The sequence below is a fragment of the Piliocolobus tephrosceles genome, chromosome 2 (assembly GCF_002776525.5).
Source record: "Piliocolobus tephrosceles isolate RC106 chromosome 2, ASM277652v3, whole genome shotgun sequence".
Lineage (NCBI taxonomy): Eukaryota > Metazoa > Chordata > Mammalia > Primates > Cercopithecidae > Piliocolobus > Piliocolobus tephrosceles.
The window spans coordinates 160633351-160658154 of record NC_045435.1 but is presented as its reverse complement, the minus strand read 5'-3'; the positions used below and the strand labels follow the sequence as shown (position 1 = coordinate 160658154).

Here is a 24804-nt window from a genome sequence, read left to right as displayed (position 1 = left end):
ATGAGATGGTGTTTCCCCAACAATAAATCTACCTTATGAATTAAACAATTTTAGAACTTAATGTGGTAACCATGAGCTTGAAAACAGTGCAAGATTGGCTATGACACTTTCAGGCACCCTGATGCCGAGGCAGATATAAATAGGCTCCAAATGCTTCCTCATGCTGCCTGCCCAAGTCACACCAACAGTCATTTAATGCTGCCAGATTTTCCCATCTGCAGTTCTCCATTACCAAGGCATGTTCATAAAGCAATGCTTAGACATTAAATTTGGAAACATGGTTCATCTAATTTTCTTGACGCATCCCTCCCCAATTTCTGTGGTTTCTGATTCTGGGTGACACCTAAATTTAAAAGCTGAGAGCTCCTAGTGGGGCCAGGTTGCCTTCAGCTCTCACTGAATTGCCTGGCTTAGCCATCGCTCTGCAGTTCTCCCCTTGAGGGACACAGGATTTCAGTAAAAAGTAGCTATTATGACCACTTGGAAATTATTGGCACACAATGCCACCCCCTATAACCACTTTATTTGTAAATTTGCCAAGTGCAGGCATACTTTTTCCTGAGGAGAAGGCCATGTTTTTCTATACTAGGAAGCAAATGCCAGCGTCTTCCTCCTTGCTGGTTTTGTCCATGACGTGAAGTTCTTTAAATGGGCAGTTAGCTCCCAGAGGACGTCTTCGTGGGTGCATCACACTTTGTCAGCCTAGCACAGTCTGTGCTAGGCCCTGAGCTGGCTCTGGGGATACATGGATAAATCAGTCCCCAGAGTTGGGAACCAAGGCTGGTGACCTTCAATAGGCCCTACTGTTTAAGGCCACTGTGTTTGCCAGGACCTTGTGTCACCCCTGGATGGAAACACACATGTCCACAGTGCTCATCGGAACCTGTACAGGATCTCAATGTGCATGACAAAGCCCTCACTGACAGGATCTGTCAGGAAGCTGGATGCACTATTCCAGATCCCCAGACTCACAGCCCACCATGGGGCTGTGCTCTTCCCTTTGGGAGTGGGCTCAAGAGCAGGGCCCATATGGTCTGTGCCCACTTCAGAAGTGGCAAATGACTTGGAGAAGCCCTATGCCTGGGCTTCCACACCACAGGTATGTGTGGCTCTGAATGAGCTGATTCGAGGGGGTGCACCCAGCTGACAGCCATCTGATCTCCCCAGAATCTGGGAAGCCAAGGATCTTCCAACACTGGTGAGATGAGAGATGGAGCCACCAGGGCCTCCCAAAGCAGGGGAGAGAGGGGAAAATGAGATTGGGGAACTGAGCCTGTAGGCGGAGAGTGTTCTTGTGTCAGTGATGGATGAAGTAGCTGGGCAGGGCAGTGGGAAAACAAGTGGGGCACTAGGTGATGGGGCTGGAGTGTTAAGAAATGGTGACATGCCTCTTCCTCCCATTACTGGTGACTCAGGGATGCTGTGGGTTCAGCATTGCAGGGCATCTCTAAGAGTCCACAAGTTTCATGGCATAAGGAACAGGAGAATGGGGTGTAAGGGGGTTGCCGAGAGTGGCTCAAATATCAGCCCACTCCCAGAGGATGGAACTCTTTGGCAGAGACCCTAGGCCTGGTTTCCCACAACAGAAGCAAATATGGAAGTAAAGGATGGATGCCACTTTTGGTTTTAAGACCCGTTGGCTCCTGGGTGTGAGTGCCTGACAGGAAGGAGGGCAGACTCGGCTCCATGAAGTCAAGGAGGGTGGTTTTATTTCAGGACTGGCTCTGGACCTCCACTTAGCCTGAGGGCAGAGTGCTTGCCAAAGCCAGGAGCCAGGGGTTGCAGAGATAGAGGGAGGAAAGGTGGCTTAGTAGTCCACTCAGTGGACCTTGGGGGGTTCCCTCAGCCTTTCCTAAAGCCAGATCCTAGACCTTCTCTCATGCTGGAAATAAACATGTGCCTCTCTGCCCAGTAAACAGGGAAGGGGCAGGATGGGGACAGCACCAGTCCCTATCCCAGGTGGCAAGAAATTGGAACCTTTCTGTCAGCCCTCCATCAAGATCTGGGGTGGGAGGCCCCCTTCCTCTTTTCTTAGGCTTCACTTCCAACTTTTCCCTGTGGCGGTTATGGGAAACAGGGGCCTGCTTGGACCTGCTCCTACTCTCTTGGCCTTACCTTGGGTCCTCTCAGAGGTTCCCACCACGATTATTCCCTCTCTTGCCCACCTCATCACCCTCCCACCACACTCTGGTACAGGTATCCTTGGCTTTGTTTCCAGTGAGGCCTTGAGATAGGAGGTGTGCCTACAATTCAGAGACGGGAAAGGTGGCAGTGCCTACAATTCAGAGACGGGAAAGGAAGAGCACACCTGTGTGTCCTTGCAGAGGGACAGCAAGCTCTTGCACACTGAGCAGCTGGTGGCAGTGGAGATGGGGCATACCTAAGAAGAGGACGGAGGGGATGGACATGACACTGGGGATGGGATACCTTGTGGCTGGGAGTGCCCACCTGTGAAGGTCTGCTGGCCTTCAGAAGGAGGCCAAAAAGAGTGGGGTCCCCAGACTGCTGCAGATGCCTCTAGGAGCCACAGTTACCCTAAGGCACTGGGTCCCACTCTGAAATGCAAAGCACTTCCCAGCCCTTCATTTACCAAGAATCACAGGTTCCAAAAGTGTGTACACATTATCTTCTGATGTTTCCTAATGTTCTAGACATTTGGAAAACAGACTCCTTTTTAGAAGTTGCCATGATTTTTCTTGGCTTTTATTAGCATGTGTTAAAATCATATTATCCAAACACTACCAGAAGAACATGTATTGTTCTGAATAAAGTGCTTAAGGAAAAAAAATGCAACTTATTAAATTGGACATTCTTTTCTAGTTCATAAATTTTGGATTACAATGAGGGCACAAAAGGAGAAACAGAATGCAGTATTAGAGCGAGAAGCTTAGTTAAGAACTTGGGTGTAGACACAAGACCATGTCTACTCTTCCCACTTCCTTGTTGACTGAACACTGCACCTGCATAAAGCAGCAAACAGCTTTGTTTCAATAAATACATTTCCCTTCATTCAAATCAGAAAAGTTAATTATAGTAAAGCATTTTTAATTTGACCATCTGTTTATACCCACAGGCAAGATGTATCCATAGAGTTTAAGTGTGAAAGTGTTACTTCATTGGGCCTTCAGCTCTCTAATGCTATTTGGGTTCAAGATTGTCTCAGCAATTCATTATTGGTTTCTTTATATTTACCTGGTACTATTTAATACCAATACTATAGTGTTTTGTGTTAAAAATGCCAACCAATGATATTTTCACAGTACTAGAAACGAGTGGGCCTAAGGCTTTCTTCCCAATAAACTAAGTTTTCTTTTAACCGGGTTTCTCACATTAGCACTCTGATATCTGCACAAAACCAAGTCCTGTTGGGACAGATTTTAAAATCAGTGATGTTCTGAAAAAATAGTAACTTGAATCTTGGGTGGTCATGTTGAAAGCAGGAAAAATTGCATTAAATACATTTTTAAAACATTCATTTGCAATCAAACATTTAAATCTTCAAAGGAAGGTGCAGGGCGGTGATAGGGCAGCTGCAGTGTGAGCAACCCCATCAGGAGTGGCTGGTGGGTGGGCTTGGGGCTCCATCAGTGGCACACACTCACCGCAAGCTTCTGGACCACAGACCTTGCATCCTGGTTGTGATGCCTTTGACCTTCTTTTAACAAAGAGAAAGGGCAGGCTGCTTCTACCTTCAAACAGTCAAGAGCAACTTCTGTTGAGTTCACCTTGCTGCTGACCCAGAAGTTGGGTGCAGAAAGGCTAATGGTACTTGCTGTAAAAAGAAGTCATCTTCAGTCATCCTGGGGAGATCCCCTTGCCCCTCTCTCAACTTGAGTGCTTTTCGCTTCATGCAGGAAAAGATTTTAGTTGCATCTTTTATTAAATTTCAATCTCATTTTACAAAAGCATACCAACTAGCAATCCTGAGCAACTAATATGAAATTTGCTGAATACAGCTAAGAGAAAGCTTTCTAAACTATCCTGTTCTTTGTTTCTTTCTACAGGTGTGTCTGTAGAACATTCTTTAGTTTCACAGTGATATATGCTGTTTCAGGAAGCACAAGGTGTTCTGTTTCTGGGAAGTGATGACCTACTTTTAGTTTGAGCACAAGTTTCCATGACTGGTTCTAAATCCAGCCAGATATTGCTAATACCAATGACAGGAGTTAGGGCAATTGGGAGGCTCTTGGTCCCCAGTTCCTGTCAAGGGTAAGCCCATCTGGGTCATGGCTGGGCTTTCACTATCAGTAGTTATATTTCCCTTTGATGCTTCAAAAAGCCTATGGTGAATCTGTCGCCTCACTTTACTCCTCCCTGTCTGTCTGACTTGGAAGCCTGAGAACTTATTGAATTAGGATGAAAAAAGGCTCTGTACCTGCTAATATTGATGGCAGTAAGATGCTAGCTTACTATTTTTGCACAGCACCATGTATAGTGCCTGTTAATCAGGCCAACTATAGCCAACTTTTTCTTTTTCTTTTTTTATATAAAGAAAATCTATGTAAGTTGAGGTTCAGAAATGCATATATTTTTTACTTACAAATATTCATCTGACCAAAATTCAACATAACCTTTATGGAACACTTAACAATTGTTTTGTTTTTAAAATAACATTTCATTCAAACTGTATATAATTCAGTAAAGTTTTTTTATACAGCAAGCAATGCTTAAACCCTGGAAAATCTGTAGAAAAGAGATTTTCACACAAAATAAGAAAAGAAAAATCTGAGGTATCCCTCACACACACACACATCCATTCATTCTGGCCCATGTACGTGCACATACACACACGTGCCTGTGTGTTTACACAGACATATTCATTCTCACTCACAAAGTGGCTGCAGCATAGGCAAAAAATTGTAGGTCCAAAGGAAAATGACTGATTGTTCTAATAAAGAGTCCGGGTAGCTCAGAAAAAAAAAAAAAAAACCAAAACAAAACACAAGAGTCTTCTGAGGAAATTACTACCTCAAAAAAATGTTCTCAAGATGAATTTGAGATCTAAGCCTACTAAACTGCTTTTGCAAAACAGCTCCCTGCAGTCCAAGGTGACTTGTGCAAATAGAAGGAATCAAATGAGGCTGGTTCCTGTACTTCCTTAAACAAGGAGGTGGGATGCTCGCAGGTGCCCAGGGGCACTCCCATCATGCCAGGTACTGCTGCAGTGCCATCTTTGCCCTGAAATCACAAAACTCCTGTTAGCCATTATTTCAGAATTGTAATTGGAGTAAAAAACCCTATGGTTCAATGATGATAGTTGGGGAAGTCTAAAAAAGTAAATCTCCAGAGGGAATTGGGGTAAGCCCAGGTGGGCACCTACCTTAAGGGGCAGAGATCTGCAATGGGCAGATGCCTGAAATCTACTCTGGCTATATTCTTATTTCTGTGGTTCTTTCAGAGGGCTGTTCCTGCACTTAAACCTGCTGCAGCTCAGTGACATTCCACAGTCGCTGGTATGTGCTGACATTCTATAATGTTTTCTTTTGTCACTGGCATATAGTTGTGATAGGTCTCAAATTCTTCACTTTTTCTTACTGCCATGTAGGTTTTATGCAGTGAAACACAACACTAGGGGAGGACACTTAGGGTTCTGGGAAGCAAATAAGAAAACTGACCAAGGAAATGGTGTTGAGGTGATTAGAAGGTGCATGGAAGGGGCCAAGAGCCCATGGGATGAGGCTGTCTTATGCTTTACATGCCTCAAAACTGTGGAAGAAGGCTACAATTTCATCTTGTTCTTCTCATCACACCTGATGACTCCATAACTGATCAATGTGAGATGTGCGTTGTTACAGTGATGGGGGAAGAAGGAAATGGGCCAGGTAAAAAGGAAAAGATAGAATGTAGGCCAGTGCTGTGGCTCACGCCTGTAATCCTAGCACTTTCGGAGGCCGAGGCGGGTGGATCACCTGAGGTCAGGAGTTCAAGACCAGCCTGCCAACATAGAGAAACCCTATTTCTACTAAAAATACAAAAATTAGCCGAGTGTGGTAGCAGGCACCTGTAATCCCAACTACTTCGGAGGCTGAGCCAGGAGAATGGCCTGAACCTGGAAGGCAGAGGTTGCAGTGAGCTGAGATCATGCCATTGCACTCCAGCCTGTGTGACAAGAGCGAAACTTCATCTCAAAAAACAAAACAAAACAAAACAAAACCCAAAAACAAACCAAAGAAAAAAAAAGAATGTGAACAGTGACTTAATCTATCCTGATCCTTGTAAAAGTGGCCTCCTTTGAGGTGGGCCCAAGGAGGCCTCCTTTACTATTCCTATCACAAACTTGGCAAAGTTTCTAAAGAGGCTGAAACTATGGGAATTAGGACGTCAGGTTTCAACAATGGTCTCCTCTTCTAAGCTATGGAAAGAAAGTCTACAATGTTCAGGTACAATAGCTCATCAAACTAATACCAAGTAGACTATGCATACAATAAGCTGGATTCAAGTGCAGTTTCCGCAGTAATGGACTAACAGTTTTTAAGTGGTATACTAAGGTATATTCTTGCAATTATGTAAGACTCTAAAGATGATACTGTGAATAGTCCAATTCATCAGAACAGAAAACTCTAGAAAGATTATCTCCAAGTTATGAGCAAGTTGGGTTCTACAAGGACATTTTCAGAAACAAGTTTATGAATGATGCCACAAACCATCCACCTGACTCCCCAAATACTTAAAGAGGCCGAGAAGAGCGGTTCTGATGGAGGCGGGAGCTCTGGGACCCTGCAACCCTGAAGCCCTCTGAGCCTGGGTGGAGAGGGCTGGTTAGCAATAGCTTCTCATCTGTAAGCATCTGGAAGTCAAAGATCAAAGCCTTAACGACAAAAGGAACCTGAGATGTGTATTCCTCAGGTGATAGACTTTACTGTACTATGATGCGAATACCACATAAGGGTCTTGATCAAAATTTTGTATTGCTCTTTAAATCTGCCAATTCAAACTCCTTATGGATCTTATTCAGCGGTTGGCTAGGTTTGATTATTTTGGGTCTCAGACACTGTACCTTTATTGTCTTTCTACACTCGTTATGTAAGGAGTCTTTTTAGAAGAATGGTTTTGGAGACAAGATCACCCTTTCTTAGATGGATTCAGGTTGGGTAGCTCAGACCTTGATTCTTCTACTGAGGGTTTAAGTTTAAAAAGAACTAAAAATTTACGTGAAAACAGCACCAGAGTGGTCTAAGCAAGCAGGCTAAACCTATCCCACTTGATGCTGGAAAGGCCTGTCTTATATCCTATGTTATTTCTGAGAAGATTTTAAGTAAAATCTGTTTTTACTTCTGAATAAATATGAGATAAAAACCCCAGTGAACAACCTAGCTCTCAGGCAGAAGAGATGGGCTGACAGAGCCCATCATTTATGCCAGCAGCTGTGGAGGTGGAGGTTCCAGTCCTCAAAGTACAAGCTCAAATCTAGCCTTCAGCATGTGACTGGACTTGACTTTGATGTTACACTCATCTGACCAGCAGCCTTGGGCTGCAGGTATTTACTACTTCTTCTTCTTCCTCTTTTTTTTTTTTTTGAGATAGTCGCGCTCTGTTGCCCAGGTTGGAGTGCAGTGGCGCGATCTTGGCTCACCACAACCTCCACCTCCTGGGTTCAAGTGATCCTCCTGCCTCAGCCTCCCAAGTAGCTGGGATTACAGGCGCACACCACCATGCCTGGCTCATTTTTGTATTTTAGTAGAGATGGTGTTTCACTATGTTGGCCAGGCTGGTCTCAAGCTCCTGACCTCAAAATCCACTCTCCTCAAACTCCCAGAGTGCTGGGATTACAGGCGTGAGCCACTGCTCCTAGCCTAGTTATTCTTCTTTACCCTACAGGATGTTAAGCTTCCGGGAAGCAGAGGACCAGCCTGTCCTGTGTGCTTCACAATCTGGGAGAGCCATTTACTTCAGAGGAGTTAGTTAAGTTTCTCTCCCCTTCAGTGGAGAAGAGACAAGCTGATAGCCAAGACACAGTGTGACGTGTTCTACAGATGCTATGGGAGCACAAAAGGCATCCCTGGCAAAGCCTGGAGGGGAGGGTAGAGAGTGGGTCAGGCAAGGCTTTTTGGAGGACATGGCAACCTGATATGAGTTTTGAAGGATAAATGTCCACTGTCCAGGCATCTTTTTTCCTTTGCTTTCAGGACACCTTATGCGCCAAGTCTCTGCCTGCCTCACTAGCTGTTCCTTCTGCTCCTTTGCTGCATCTTTCTTATCACTGCCTAAATGCTGGGGGGTACGGGGAGGGGGGCTCTAGATCTTGGTCCTTAGCCCTCCTTTCTCTCTTTTTTACTTTATCTAGGTGACTTCATCCAGCTCCATGGCTTTAAATATCATTCAGATTTACACCCCCAGCCCTGCTCTTCCAAGTCCCTTGGATATCTAATAGGCATCCTAATGCTGGCATACCTAAACAAGAACTCCTGATGCTCCCTACCGCAACACACTTCTGTATTCCTCACGATCTTGGTATACACCCTCTGTCCAGTTGCTCAGGCTAAAACCCTAGACATCTTCCTTTCCTCTCTTTAACATCCTATACTGAATCTGTGAGTAAGTCCCGTTGGTGCTTATCTTTAGATTAAATCCTGAATCTAACCACTTCTCAATACGTCCAACACTAATACCCCATCCCTTATCGACATTATTACAATGGCCTTTAACTGGTCTCTGCGCCTCCATGCTTGCCCTCCTACAGATGGTTCTCTGTACAGTCACCAGAGTGATCTTTTAAAAATTCAAATCAGGGCCAGGTGTGGTGGCTCACGCCTGTAATCCCAGCACTATGGGAGGACGAGGTAGGTGGAGGACGAGGTGGGTGGATAACATGAGGTCAGGAGTTCAAGACCAGCCTGGCCAACATGGTAAGACCCTGTCTCTACTGAAAATACAAAAAAAATTAGCTGGGCGTGGTGGCAGGCGCCTGTAATCCCAGCTACCTTGGAGGCTGAGGCAGGAGAATCGTTTGAACTCAGGAGGTAGAGGCTGTGGTGAGCCAAGATCACGCCATTGCACTCCAGCCTGGGCAACAAGAACGAAACTCCATCTCCAAAAAAAAAAAAAAAAACAAAAAAGAAAGAAAGAAATTCAATCAGATAATGTCTCCTCTCCTTAATAGTCTCCAATGATTTCCTATTAAACTCTGAATAAAAGCCAAAGTCCTTACCCTACCTACAAGGCTCTTCATGATTTGGCTTCTTCCACCTATTAGCATTTTCCCCCTCACTATTTTTCATCAGCCCTCTGTTCTTTTGCTGTTTCTTGAACATAAGTTCACTCCTGCTTCAGGGCCTTTGAACCCACTATCACCCCTGCCTGTAATACTCTTCCTCTAAGCATTTGCCCAGATGAAATCTTCCTTATTTCATTCAGGTCTCTGATCATGTTATCTTCAGAGAGATCTTTACTGGCTAACCTACATGAAAATAAATTTTCTTGACTCTCCATTCCTTCACCTTGCTTTATTTTTCTCCATGGTACCTCTCTCATCACCTGATACTGTGTTATGTATTCATTTGCTTATCATCTATCTTCTATACTAGAATGTAAGTTACGTGAGGGCAAAGACTTCATCAATTTTATTCACCAATATATCTCCAATGCCTAAAACAATGCCTGGCAGAAGGCAGGTATTAAAAAGAGCTATCTGATGAATGAATGGGGACTCAAAGGAGAGAAGACTGGGAAAGCAAAGCAGATGGAACAGAATGTGTAAATGCATGAAGGTGTGCTACTGTAAGTGGGCAGGTATGGCTGCAGTATGGGGTGTGCATGGTGGGTGCGGGGAAGATGAGAAAGGCAGAGCCAGACCATTAAGGGCTAAAGGGCTTCTAAGCCACGCCCAAGAGTCTACAGACTCAAAGTACTGATGTTCCCTGATTTGTTATTATACAAAGGCAAAATGGAAACTGAGGGCTGTTACAAGGGAGAACACACAGCTAGGAAGAGCATTTATGGCTATTTTGAGGTTAGCTGCGTATCTGATTATAACTCTTGACTCTACCAGGAAATGATGAGCTCTTTGAGGACAGTGATTCCTTAGTGGTCGCTTTTGTATCCCCAGCAGCTGGGCCAGCCTGGCACAAAATGGGTGTTCAGTGAGGTTTTGAGCTAAAGAATGTTTGCATTACTGGTTTTTCTGCTTTCCAAAAGGCCACATGCATGTCTATTCTAATGATCAGGGGGAATGTATGCAAATGGCCTCTGGATCCTATCCACTAAGATGGCCCAGACTCATGTTAATTCACAGTGAGAGTCTTTAATAATTTGGTAATCATTAGTTTACAGCTCACTCAAATGTCGTACAGTGACTCACAGAAAATTATAAAGAAAATCTAAGAATCTAAAAGATTTTTAAAGTGTGGCCATGTTAATTACCAAGCAATTCAAACCCTTTCATGAAAGAATCCAACACAGCCCAAAGCAAGGCCTTTCTGCATTCATACTCACTTGTCACAAAGGTTTGAATCTGGTGACTGACTCAGTTTGTGTAGAATATCTACGATGCCCATGTCTCGTAATTTATCCTGGCGTTCTTGTGAACCTAAATGATTAAAGCCAGGTTATTGGGAACATGACCCAGGCAAACGCTCTCTTTGGTGTACAATTAACAATCTAGAGCCTTACCAGTGTCCTTCACTCCCTACTCCTCCTGTACCCCTTGTCCTCTACCCTCTCCCAATGTAGTTGGACCCGCTCATGCTTGGACTCTCTGACAGCCTTCTAACTCGTCTCTCTGCCTTCTGACCATCCTGCCTGCAGTCTATCCTGGGTTCTGCAGCTGGACTGATTTCTCCTACAGGGTCAAGGTTAGATCCTTCAGCCTGGTACAAGACCCTCTGCCACTGACTCCCAGCTTCATCACTTCTTTCAGAACATACCCATGGCCCTGGCCAGATCAGGCCAGGCTCTTACTACTCAAAAACAGGTCTTATCTTCCCCTTTCTATTGTCTTCTACCCTCCTCTGTCCTCCCAGCACTTTTTGTTGCCTCTCAGCACAACTGGCACTTCCAATTTCCTATCACTCTGTTATATTTTCCAACTAGACTAACATCTCCTTGAGGGTGGCTTGTCTCCCCAGTACACAGGTGGTACTTGGTATCTAGGTCTGTGGGCGGAATCCAGTTTCCCTTCTTGCGCTTTGTTTTGGGCGCAGCTGCTGAGTAATCCCCTGGAGTCTTCCCCACTGAAGAGCCCACAGTGACCACTCATGCACTGGCTCTCTCTAGACACAGTGAATCAGAATTTCTAGGGATGAGGCCCAGAAATCTGCACTTAAAAAAGTTCCCCAGGTGATTCTAATGCAGCCAACTCCAGCCTTGAGACCCACTGCTCTCCTATATTTGCTACCTTGGCTATATATTGGAATCATCTGGGGAGCTTTAAGAACCACTTATGCCTGGAGCCCACCCCCAGAGATTCTGATTTAATTGGCCTGGTGTAAAAATTCCCAAGTGATTCTAATATGCAGTCACAGTAAAGAACCTCTGATCTATACAGGCCTCCTTACAGACTAGCTGCTTCACTGGTCACACTGCACTTCTCATTTCTCACCAATGCACCTTCTTCTCCATCATGTTTATCTGCCTGTAGTCCTCATATGTGCTTCCTCTGCTCACAATGAAAGGCTCGTCCTCCCACCCACTATCTCCTCTCACTTTCTTCAAGTGCATCTCACATTCTCATCAGCTTTCTCATGGCAGGGACTGCCACTTACTTCTCACTCTCTGTCCTTGAATCTGGTATAGAGTTGGCTCAAATGGGGCACTCAGTGTTGACTGACTGGCTGACTTGCGCTAATTCCACTGATTCTCATACCAGGGTGACTCTGGAGGGTGCTTGGGCCAGATGGTCCAAGAACAGAGCCTCTGCCCAGGATCTCAGGGGCACCTGCTAGCTTCACTGTGCAAGACACTCTTCCCATAATTCTTTTCAAAACAAATCTCACCAATCTCTTACCTTCCTCTTCATTCCATATGAGGTTTGATATACAAAACATGGCTGCAAGCTGCAGTTTAACATGTGAATGGCCCTATTAATACAGAAAAAGAAAAAAAATCAAAATGGTGGTAATCTCATTTTAGATCTTTTTTTTTGGGGACCTACCATAGGCAATTCCTATAACCTAAAAGTCTGAAGCAGGGCCGGGCGCAGTGGCTCACACCTGTAATCCCAGCACTTTGGGAGGCCAAGGCAGGCAGATCACGAGGTCAGGTGTTCAAGACCAGGATGACTAACATGGTGAAACCCTGTCTCTACTAAAAATACAAAAATTTGCTGGGTGTAATGGCAGGCACCTGTAATCTCAGCTACTCGGGAGGCTGAGGCAGGAGAATCGCTTGAACCCAGGAGGCGGAGGTTGCAGTGAGCTGAGATTGCACCACTGTACTTCAGCCTGGGTGACAGAGTGAGACTCTAGCTCAAAAAAAAAAAAAAAGTCTGAAGCAGAGGCCTCAAATTCAAATAACTTGAGGGGCCATGAAGTTAACACTAATGAGTAAAAGGCTTGGGCTAAAGATAACAAGGGACAGTAGAGAATCTGGCAAATTGAGGAGTACAAGCCTTGCCAAAAGACATTCAAATTCAAATTCAAATTTAAAAAACCATCTGGCTGGACAAACAAAACAGCTCTAGGGCTATGGGTACAGTTTGCAATTTATGATTCAATCCATGCACAAAGAAACACTGTCATATGACAATTCTATGCTTTCGACTGAGGCTATATTTCCAGGTCACCAATAGCCAACATACACTGGATGGATGTGTATTTGGTATTCATCTCTTAAGCTACTGGTTATCTTATTCAAGTGGCCCAATAATTCCTTTGGGGAAGAAAGTGAATATACGGTCAGGAAGTTCTGTAACACCCAGACTTTCACACATACACAATCTATAAATGGTTTACTCCTCTGACACAACTTGCTGAAAATAAGAAGCATTATATAATACATTCAGCTTCTGGAATAATTAAATTACTCCTATATCTATAGGAGCATCCCCCAAAACTTGATGAAATCTCTAGTTGATTTCTCAAATGTCTCTACTACCACTAATGAGCCTCCTGTTCTTCTAAATATGATTCTTATTTATTTTGCTTTATGTACTAAAAGTACAACAATTTCTGGTTGCTTTGGATACAGTGCTTTCGCCTGAATGAAAAAGGACCCAATAATAAAATAACCTTTATAAATGACTGTCTTACTCGTCAGTAAAAAAATTTCTAGTATGTTCAAATAATTTATGCACATCTGAGGGAGTATCAATGGCAAAATATGCTCAATGGTTTTTTCAAGGCTAAGACAGACTTATCTTCTTCTCATGTAGGACTATATTTCAACTAAGCAGAGACAAAGAAATGGATGTGGCTTCCTCCAGTAGAATTCTATGGCTAGTGATTCTTTCTTCTTCTAACTGCCAACACTTTTAAGGAGATGTCCAGTTTGGGCTCCCTTAAGACAAAACAGAATAAAACTTATCTGCTCCCAGCCTCAGACCATCAATCAATATTTGTTGAATAAGTGAGCTTGTATATACTATAACAAATATGCATTTACTATGCATAAGTTTATTCATCATTCATTCAATATTTTTTGAGGACACAAATTACTATGAGGATAGAGAAAACTGGAGGGTGGGGGGTGGGAACTTAATTTAGGTGGAATGCACAAAACAGATCTCTTTGAAGGAGGCAATATTTAAACGGAGACTTAAAGAATAGGAAGGTGCCAGATGTGCAAAGAGCAAGGGGCTTGAAATTCTGAGGAGGAGAAAACATTCCTGAAAAGGTCTGAGGTTAAGAAGGAGCTGTCTGTTCAGAGAAGTAGGTATAGCCAAATTGTGCGAACTTATAGGCTACAGTAAGGACTCTGGATTTCATTCTGTGTTGAGAGGAAGCCCCTGAAAGATTTAAACAGTGGAGGGACAAGACCTGATTTACATTTTTAGAAGACCACGTGGGCTGAAGGGACTGGAGTGACAGTGAAGAAGTGTCAAGGAGGATACTGTTATTATAGTTAATCAGGCATAAGGTGCTGTGACTTGGACTGACTAGGGTGGGAGCAGTGGTGATGGAAAGGAGTAATTGGATTCAAGGTAAGTTTTGGAAGAAGGGCAGATAGGACTTGTTGATAAAATGAGTGAATGAGGGGACAGAGCTGGAGAAATCAAGATAGATTCCAAGATGCTATCAGACAGCCACATGGAGATGCTGAAAGGGCAGGAGGATATATAAGTCCAGAGTTCGGAAGAGAGGTCTAGGCTGGGAAACACATTTGGAAATTACAGCATATTGTCAGCACAGGGATGACAGTATAAGCTATGGGGGTGGATGAGATTCCCCTAAGGCAGTGGTTCTCAACTCTGTACGTAAGAACCACCCAGTGATCTTAAAAAAAAAATTCCTGATGCCCAGGCTATAACCCTAGACCTATTAAATAAGAATCTTGGGATGGAGGAGACAAAGCAGTAATCTTTGAAAGCTCCCTACAAGGTCCTATTGTACAATGAAGGTTGTGATCTGCTGATCTCAGGAGAGCACGTGTAGGAGAGAAGAGAAGAGGGTTCAGAGATAAGTAGGGAGGTATGGTGTCATGCAAGCCAAGAGAAAAGGATATTTCCAGGAGGAGGAAAATAGTCAGCTGCGTTGAAGTCTGCTGTAAGTGGGGTAAGATGAAGAGAGAAGAGGATCCTTTGGATTTGGTATCATGGAAGTCATTGGTGACTCTAATTACAACAGTTTCAGTTGAATGATGGGGGTAGAGGTGAAATGGAGCAGGTTAAAGAAAGACTTTAGAGGTAAGGAAGGAGGCAATATGTACAGAAAAGATGCTTTTAAGAGTTTGGCTTTTAAGGCTGGGCACAGGCTCATGCCTGCAATCCCAGCACTTTGGGAGTCCAAGGCGGGTGGATCATTTGAGGTCAGGAGTTTCAGACCAGCCTGGCCAACATGGTGAAACCCCATCTCTACTAAAAATACAAAAATCAGCCAGGCAATAGTGCCACGTCTATAATCCCAGCTACTCAGGAGGCTGACGCAGGAGAATTGCTTGAACCCAGGAGGCGGAAGTTGTGGTGAGCCGAGATCGCATCACTGCACTCCAGTCTGGGTGACAGAGTGAGACCCTGTCTCAAAATAAAAAGAAGTTTGGGTTTGTCTTTGAATAACAGAAATGGGTATGCCTCAATGGGTATGAGAAGTTAAGAAAAACCTTTTAAGTGATTATGGATACAATATGGATTGATATTGGAAAGATAAGGGAATCCCTGGTTGAAGTGGTAAGGTTTTCATTCAACAAATATTTACCAAGCATATGCTAAGGGCCAGACACCATGGTGGATATACAATTGTGCACAAAGCTGACATGGTCCCTGGCCTTATAGAAGTTACACTGTGGTAGAGACACCCAGTAGGCACACAAACAAATACATATATCACTAAAACTGAGCTAAGTGCTCTGAAGGAAGGGAACAAAATGCAGTAATGATTAATAATCTACAAGGGCAAGAGTCCAGTAAGAAAGTGTAAGTTCAGCTGAGATTTGAAGGGTGAAACAGAGAGAAGAAAAGTGTTCCAGGCAGAGAAACCAGTATGTGTGAAGGTCCCAAGGAAGGAAAGAGCATGGCCTTTTTGAGAATCTGCAAGCGGCCAGTGTAGTGAACAAAGGAAGACAGGAATAAGATAAGTTGGGGATATAAATGGGTTAGGTCATGTAGGACTTGACAGGCCATCATAAGGGCATACGAACTTTATTCAAGGTATAACAAGGAGCCACTGAAGGATTTTAGTTTCTCCTCTCTTAATAAAACAAAAAGCTGAGGTCATCACTAACTGTAATGGGGGAGGGAAGAGGTGAGGTCTAAAGAATGAGGGGCAGGTAAGAATCTATTCTCATGGAGAATGAGGTTGCCAGCTTCCTAGAGAATCACTGAAGGATACCAGGAGGAGCTGAGTGCCCATGTAGGGTTCTGTGCCTTTCTCTGCAGTTGTTAACTCTGACAAGGCAGGGATAGAGAAGACAGATTGGTGTGACAAGGAGAGGCTTCCTCTGTGATTAGAATTTTGTCAGGAGATGTTGACAGAATGAAAAGTGGAGGGCTGTGTGATACCCACATTTTGGCAATGGGCAGTCTCTGGTGATGATCAGATGCAGAGTATGGCCATGGCAGTAGGTAGCAGATTGTTTAGAAGCAAACAGGTAAAGAAACTATGGTGCCAGGGGGCTAGAGGGTTCATCCACCATGCGACTGAAGCCTTGAGAGGGACGACGGGGACTGGAGAGCACTGAGAGAAAGCCAAGAGCCCCAGTCTTCACTGAGTAAGAGGGAGGCAATCAGTAGATGACAAGGGCAGAGAGTGGAGTGGCACGTAATAATATTACCAAGTGGTACAAGCTTCAAGGAGTTGGTGTTTTTTCTTTTTCTTCAGGATAGAAGAGAGTTCTTTGAATCTGAGGAGTCACAGAGTAGTCTATTCTTCTCCTCTTTTTAAAATCTCTGCACATTTTGAGTTAACAACGCAACAGTCCCTGCATTCTAATCCTATGGTGAAAGGGGACAAGGGCTCACCATGTAATACTTGATTTTCTGTAGGATATCATCATTGGTCATAATAAGATCTTTTGCTGTTGTCCCATCCGCTATGTTGGCTAAGATGCACAGTGTCTGGAAAAGAACAAAGGGCCAACAGTCAGGAAGGCTCTGAAGTCTCAGAGTCAAGCTGTCTCAAGAGCTTGGGCAATTTTTCACTTGAAGGTACATGGATTCTCAGAGGTTCCACTCTCAATGCCCTGATTTCTCATCGGCTGACATCATTGCTAGCAACAGTAACCACACCCAAACAAAATCTCCCTTAGGCAAAAGAGAACCCCAAAACTTCGGTGGTTTCTTCGTGGGCATTAAGCCATAGCTGGGTAAAGGCAGCTATTTTGTATAGGTCATACCATCAAATCAAAGAGAAAACGTAATTTATTATTTTTCTTGAAAATCTCATTTCTAAGACAAGCTCTTGTGACAAACCACAATGTTCCTTCAACAATGCAGTCTCTTTGGTGGAAGCTCTGTAGGTGTTGCAACTCCCCTCCTAGGGAGGCCTCCCTTTCCTAGGCCTCCACCTGCTGCTTGCTCCTAAGCTCATGACCTTCTGGGTAAAGGCCTAGACCGTGTCCACCAGCTACACCAGCCATGGGCACTTAGGACCTTTTAACTTTTTTGAACCCTGTTAGGGAAGAGAAAAGGAAGAAAAATGTGTGAAGAAACTTAGTCCAGGCTGGCTTAATGTGAAGACTGGAGGAAGCCTGTGCCAGCTGGCAGGACAGTACACCTTGAGGACAACCACTGCACTGGTGACTGCAGTCTTCTCAGAGGAAAAACTGTTCTTGTCAGCTGTTCCATTCTCACAGCCAGAGCAGCAGGAGGCAAAGATTAAGATAATGGTGAAATGATTATGATAGGGATACCAACAGTACCAAGCTTAGCAATTCAACAAACCATTTACTGAGTACCTATTATGGGTATGCCCTCTGTAGGGCATCAGGATGAGGCAGGAAAAAAAAAAAAAAAAAACACACTCCCTGACTTGGAAGCTGTCACACAAACAATTATATTTCACTGTGATTGAAGTAAACACAGAGAATAGAGAAGGCATGAAGAAAGAGCACTTGTTGGATACTGCAAGGGTTAGGGAAAACTTCCTAGAGGAAGTGACACAGTCCTGGAGCCCAGTCAGGAATAACTCAAAGGAATGAGGATGGGATACAGATTCACATAATTTTCTCCAATTTTAAACTTTTTCTTTGCAAGACAAGTTAATTAAGCTAACTGAGGAGACTGTTTGCTTGCAGTGGCCCAAGCCCCCAAATACCCTAAAGGGTACATGGTTTTATTTCTCCTAGATTAACACACTGCTGTAACTAGATTATTAGGGAGTGAGTCCTGAGTTGTGAAACCAGAAAAGGCTGCCTTTGAGACATAGTAAACATGAAACATAAATTGTATAGTCCAATAGCTAAGCAAGCACTGGGAAACTTTTTATTCCAGGGCAGTCAGATCATGTTGAAGAGGACTTTAGGTGCCCATGAAGTGGGACAGACATGATCTGATCTGGAGAAGATGTCAGATTTCTGGTGATCTGGTATGTAAGCACTGGTACATGGTGAATCTGTCTTAAATTTCTTGGTAGGAACAATACCCTAAGGAAATTAATAATAATGAATCTGCACTCTTTTTGGTTAGCCTCTTGTGGAAAAGATCTTATGAAGGGGCAGACATGAGCATGACAAGTGTAATTAACAGGAGTAATTAGTTTGGGGAAGAGTTGACAGTCAATGTTTTAGGAGTCCAAGTTCAAGATGACATCAGAACCAACTGAATTATAGTTGCTCTCCCCACATTCTAGCCCCACCTGAGCCTACAGGATAAGGTAATTAAATACAATGAGTGTTCTTTTTTTTTTTTTTTTTTTGAGACAGAGTCTTACCGTGTCGCCCAGGCTGGAGTGCAGTGGCACGATCATCTTGGCTTACTGTAACCTCTGCCTCCTGGGTTAAAACAATTCTCCCTGCCTCAGTCTCCCAAGTAGCTGGGATTACAGGTCTGTGCCACATGCCCAGCTAATTTTTGTATTTTTAGTAGAGACGGGGTTTCACCATATTTGTCTGACTGGTCTCGAACTCCTGACCCGATGATCTGCCCACCTTGGCCTCCCAAAGTGCTGGGATTACAGGCATAAGCCACCATGCCCAGCCTACAAGTATTCTTTCTCTCTCCCTCTCCATCACTTGTCTTGACATGCAATCCAAATGTGGCAACACCAGACTCACAACACCACACTCCTTCTAGTTCTGCTCAAATTCCTTAAAGTGATTATAGAAAGCCTTAGCAAGCTTTACAACAACCCCACCTTCCAAGAGCAAGCCAGCAAAATGATATTCATCAGTGGTAGTGATCCAATCCTCACCAACCATCCTCTGCCAGGCTTTACTAAGACAAAATCAGAATGCAGAGGATGAGGCCAATCAATGGGAACACAGGTATAACCTGGCTGAGAAGTAGGAGAGGGGCAGCACATGGAAGAATCATAGCTTATTACTCTCTTGTTCTCCATCTCCCCACCATTTCTCACCAAGAAGACTCACTCCTATGAGTTGTCCAGAGCAGCTTAAGAGGAAATAATGGAAATGATCCTAACAATGAATAAGAATTTCAATAAGGCTTCATAACCAAGGTATTCATGGGGAGAGGAGAAATGGTAAACACCTTTAGACTCACCTAGAAAACAGCTATCCCCTCTTACCCACTAAAACAGAATATAAAGGGGAATTTCAGGGAAGATCCCTCAGAATAAGACCAGGTCAGCAGGACAGGTAACTTCCCTTTTTGTAGTGTTAGAATACACCCATGCGTTCCCAGGCTTCATTGAAAAGCATGAAAGAGTGAGGTACAGTTCTGTTTTGAAGCTCACAAAACTGCTCCGTAAATAGTCCTATGGAGACAAGAAATCAAATCTTAAAAAAATCAATTAGGCCAGGCATGATGGCTCACGCCTATAACCCAGCACTTTAGGAGGCCAAAGCTGGTGGATCATGAGGTCAAGGGATCGAGACCATCCTGGCCAATATGGTGAAACCCCATCTCTAATAAAAGCACAAAAATTTGCTGGGTGTGGTGGCGCATGCCTGTAGTCCCAGCTACTCGGCAGGCTGAGGCAGGAGAATCTATTGAACCCAGGAGGCAAAGGTTGCAGTGAGCCAATATCGTGTCACTGCACTCTAGCCTGGCAGCAGAGTGAGACTCTGTATCAGACAAAAAAAAAAGAAATCAGTTATTGGGCCAACTCAATTGAGTATGTGAGCTAAGGAACGGATAAAAGCTACACACACACACACACACACCCCATTAATGTATGCATATTAGTGTATATACTAATATGAACAATTGGAAATCAATGAAATAGAGCACAGACTGGTAAATTACAGTCTGGGCCAAATCCAACCTGCTGTCTCTTTTGGTAATTTTTATTGGAAGACAGCCGTATCTACTTGCTTATGTATTGTCTATAGCTGCTTCCAGGCTATAACAGCATAGAGGAGTAGTTGCTAGAGACCAGAGCCTGCAAAAATTAAAAAAAAAAAAAAAAAAAAAAAAAAAAAAAATCATCATATAAAACAGAGTTAAAAAAAAAAAACACAAAAAACTATTTCAACAGATATAAAAAAAGTAATTGATTGAAAAAAAGAATCTATGGCTTATGTTTGGGGTTTAAAAATAAAAAAGTAAAAATAATCCAATATATATACCTTGCCTCTTACAGAAACAGTTGGCTAAACTCTGAAATAGAGAACAGGCTGGCTGCAGTGGCTCATGCCTGTAATCCCAGCACTTTGGGAGGCCAAGGCAGGCGGATCCCTTGAGGTCAGGGGTTTGAGGTCAGCCTGGTCAACCTGGTGAAACCCCATCTCTATTAAAAACACAAAAAGTTGGCCAGGCGTGGTGGTTCATGCCTGTAAGCCCAGCACTTTGGGAGGCAGAGGCAGGCAGATCACTAGGTTCGGAGTTCGAGACCAATCTGGACAACATGGTGAAACCCCATCTCTACTAAAAATACAAAAATTAGCCGGGCATGGTGGCAGGCACCTGTAATCCCAGCTACTCAGGAGGCTGGGGCAGGAGAACTGCTTGAACCTGGGAGGGGGAGGTTGCAGTGAGCCGAGATCGTGCCATTGCACTCCAGCCTGGGTGACAGAGACTCCATCTCAAAAAAAAAAAAAAGATAACCCGGTGTGGTGGTGGATACCTGTAATTCCAGCTACTCGGGAGACTGAGGCACAAGAATAGCCTGAACCCAGGAGGTGGAGGCTGCAGTGAGCCGAGATCACACCACTGCACTCCATCCTGGGCAGGAGAGTGAGACGCTGTCTCAAAAAAATAATAATAATATTAATAGGTGGGAAAATCAATGAAACCAAAAACTGATTCTTTGGCAATGAAACAAAAAACTGATTCTCTGCTAAACCTCTGGTCAGACTGAACAGGAAAAAAGGAATTACCAGCCAGGCACAGTGGCTCACATCCATAATCCCAGCACTTTGGGAGGCTAAGGTGGGCAGATCACCTGAGGTCAGGAGTTTGAGCCCAGCCTGGCCCAACATGGTGAAACCCCGTATCTACTAAAAATACAAAAATTAGCTGGGCGTGGTGACGCGTGCCTGTAATTCCAGCTATTTGGAAGGCAGAAACAAGAGAAACGCTTGAACCCGGGAGGCAAAGGTTGCAGTGAGCCGAGATCGCGCCACTGTACTCTAGCCTGGGAGCGAGACTCTGTCTCCAAGGAAAAAAAAAAAAAAAAAGGAATTACCAGTATAAAGAACAAGAGAGGGAATATTGCAAAGGATACTACAGACTTTAAAAAGGAATAAGAAATTATGAACTGTTTTATGTTAATAAATTTGAAAACTCAGATGAAATGAGCGAATTCCTTGAAAGCTCACGTAAGACACAGATAACCTGAATAGTCCTATTTCTATTAAAAAATTTGAATTTGTAGTTAAACACCTTTCCACAAAACGGTCATCATATTCAGATTCCAACTGGTAGCATTCCACCAAAATTGAAGAAAAAAATAATTCTTCACAAATTATTGCAGAAAACTGAAGAGGGAACACCTCCGCCTCATTCCCCAAGGCCAGCATTATCCCAATACCAAAACCAGAAAAAGACATTATAAAAAAACTATTCATCAACACCCCTCATGAATAGAAATGTGAAACACTCCTTACCAAATTTCCGTAAACTGAATTTAATATATCTAAAGGATAATACATAATGACTAAATTAGGTTTACCTCAAATATATTAGTTTAACATTTGAAACCAAATCAAATGAATTTACCATATAAATCAGAGTTAAAAAAAAAAAAAAAAGAACGATTTCAACAGATACAAAAAAAGTAATTGATTGAAAAAAAAAATCTATGGCTCATGTTTGGGGTTTAAAAATAAAAAAGTAAAAATAATCCAGTATCTATTTATGATAAAAACTCAACAAATTAGAAGAGAATTTCTTTTCCTTTCTTTAGTAAAGGTAATCTATGAAAAACTTACACCTCACATATTCAATAGTGAAAGACTGAGTACTTTCCTCTAATATCGGGAACAAAACAAATATGTTCATCTTCATCTCATTACACTGGAGAAATTCTAGCTAGACAATGAAACAAGGAAAACAAAATAGCATATATATTGGAAAGTAAGAAATAAAGCTATTTTTATTTACAGATGTGATCATTTGTTGAAAATTTTAAGTAATCCACACAAAATAACTTAAAGTGACTTTGGCAAGAATGCAGGATATAAGACTGACACACGAAAACTGTATTAGTGTATACTAACAACGAACAACTGGAAATCAAAATTTTAAAAATAACATTTACAAAAACATCAAACTATGAAATACTTAGGAATAAATCCTACCAAGAGTGCAAGACCTATACATCAAAAACTACAAAACATTGCTAAGAAGAATTAAAGAAGACCTAAATAATTGGGAAGATATAACATATTCATGAATTGGAAGACTCAATATTGTTAAGATGTCACTTCTTCCCAAATTGATTTATAAATACAACACGATTAAAATCCCAAGTGGCATTTCATTTGCAGAAATGAGAACAGAATTATGAAGTACAGTAAAATTCACTCTTTTGGTAGTAATTTTATTTACCAAATGTATAGAATCTTTTTTTTTTTTTGAGATGGGAGTCTTGCTGTGTCACCCAGGCTGGAGTGCAGTGATGTGATCTCGGCTTACTGCAACCTCTGCTTCCTACGCTCAAGCAATTCTCCTGCCTCAGCCTCCCGAACAGCTGGTACTATAGGCGCGTGACCACACCAGGCTAATTATTGTATTTTTAGTAAAGACAGGGCTTCAACATGTTGCTAGGCTGGTCCTGAACTCCTGACCTCTAGTGATCCACCCACCTCAGCCTCCCAAAGTGCTGGGATTACGGTATGAGCCACCATACTCGGTCTACCAAATGTATAGAATCTTAAAACCACCAGTATAATCAGCATTTACAGAGCAGTTCTATCACCGCCTCCCTCCCTAAATTGTCCTATGCTATCCCTTTATAGTCAAATACTGCCGCCAACCTTTAAGCCTTGAATACCTTTGATTTTTTTCTCTGTCTCTACTGTTTTCTCTTTTACAGATGGTCATATAGATGGGTTCAGATAGTACCTTGCCTTTTGTATTGTATCTGGGCTCTTTCACATAGCATAATGCATTTGAGATTCATCCATGCTGTTACATACAGCAACGGTTTGTCCCTCTTTATTGTGACTGTGATGTTCTGCTATGTGAATGCACCATAGTTTGTTGAGGGATGTTAACTTCTAATTTTTGGTGATACAAATAAATTGTTACAAACAGTTTTTTATGTGTGAACTTAGGTTTTCATTTTATGTGAGTAAATGGCTAGGAATGGGATTGCTGGGTCATATGGTAAGTATATGTTCAACTTTTTAAGAAACTGTCAAACCATTTCCAAAATGACTGTATTATTTTACATTCCCACTAGATGATCTGTATCCTTGCTAGCAACTGTACTTAGTTTTAAAAACATTTTAGCTATTCTAAAAGATGCATAGTGATATTTTATTGTGCAGTGTCTGTTCATATTGTTTGCTCAGTTTTATATTTGGTTGTTTGTTTTCTTGTTTTGAGAATTTTTCAAATATTCTGGACACAAGCCATTTGTCAGATATCTGATCCACAGATATTCCTTCCAGTGGATGGCTTGTCATTTCAGTCTCTTAACAGTACATTTCACGACACAGATTTACAGTTTGATGAAGAACAATTTACCTTTTCTTTTCTGGATGATGTTTTAAATTTCATAGCTAAGAACTCTTCGCCTAATCTCTCAAAGATTTTCTCCTGCATTTTTTTCTGTAAGTTTTATAGTTTTACCTTTTATGTTATGTCTGTCAGTAAATTTTTATCTGAAGTGTCTGGTATAGTTCAAAGTTAATTTTTTTTTTTTTGGCACTTGTACAGCATCTTTTCTTGAAAAGACCATTCTTTCTCCACCAAGTTGCCTTTGTACCTTTGTCAATAATCTGCCGGCCATATATGTGTGGGTCTCTTTCTGGACACTCTAATCTGTTCCATTGATCGACATGTGCTATCTTTTTTTTGCTAAGAGCATACTGTCTTCATTACTACTGTACTTTTATAGTTAAGTCTTGAAATAAGGTATTGTGAATCCTCCAATTGTTCCTGTTTTTTCTTCCAAACTGTTTGGGCTTTTTATTTCCTTTGCCTTTTCATAAAGTTTTAAAATCTGTATGTAAAGGCACATATTTTAGATATTTGTATCTATAGTAATATTTATAAACAATCATGCTGGGATTGTGATTGAGACTGTGTTGAATCTATAAATCAACTTGGGGCGAACTGACATTTTAGCATGGTATATCTCTCCATTTATTTGGGTCTTGAATTTCTTTCATTATCAGTGTTTTTATAGTTTTCAGTATACAGATCCTTGTGAGATTTATACATAGAATTTCATTTTTTTTTCTAAGCTACTACAAATGGTACTGTTTGATATCCCAATATCCAATTGTTCACTGCTGGTAAATAAAAATACAACTGACTTTTCTATCTTGTGACCTTGCTTAACTCATTTATTAATCCTAGGTTTTTTGGTGAGTCCATGGCATTTTCTATATAGGCATTCATATTGTCCTTTCCAATCTGTATACCTTTTATTTCTTTTTCTTGCCTTCTTGTGCTTGGTAGGAATTCCAGCACAGTGTTGAACAGGA

General features: G+C 42.4%; 1 protein-coding gene across 7 annotated transcripts in view; it reads right to left on the bottom strand.

Moving 5' to 3' along the window:
* Nucleotides 1-2671: 2671 nt before the first annotated feature.
* The window catches only part of ARMC8 (armadillo repeat containing 8), a 112099-nt gene continuing 89966 nt past the window's right edge, over nt 2672-24804 (bottom strand). For 3 of the 7 annotated variants that reach the window (XM_023187844.1, XM_023187845.1, XM_023187843.1), the window contains 4 exons: nt 16547-16642; nt 11942-12014; nt 10432-10525; nt 4557-5178 (listed from right to left, as the gene is read on the bottom strand). In XM_023187844.1, the coding sequence (XP_023043612.1) occupies nt 5145-5178; nt 10432-10525; nt 11942-12014; nt 16547-16642 (297 nt within the window). In that variant the 3' untranslated portion in view covers nt 4557-5144. Of the gene's footprint in view, nt 5179-10431; nt 10526-11941; nt 12015-16546; nt 16643-18643; nt 19461-24804 lie in introns of those variants that run through there. The other 4 variants (XM_023187848.2, XM_023187842.2, XM_023187841.1 and 1 more) reach the window with 3 other exon arrangements.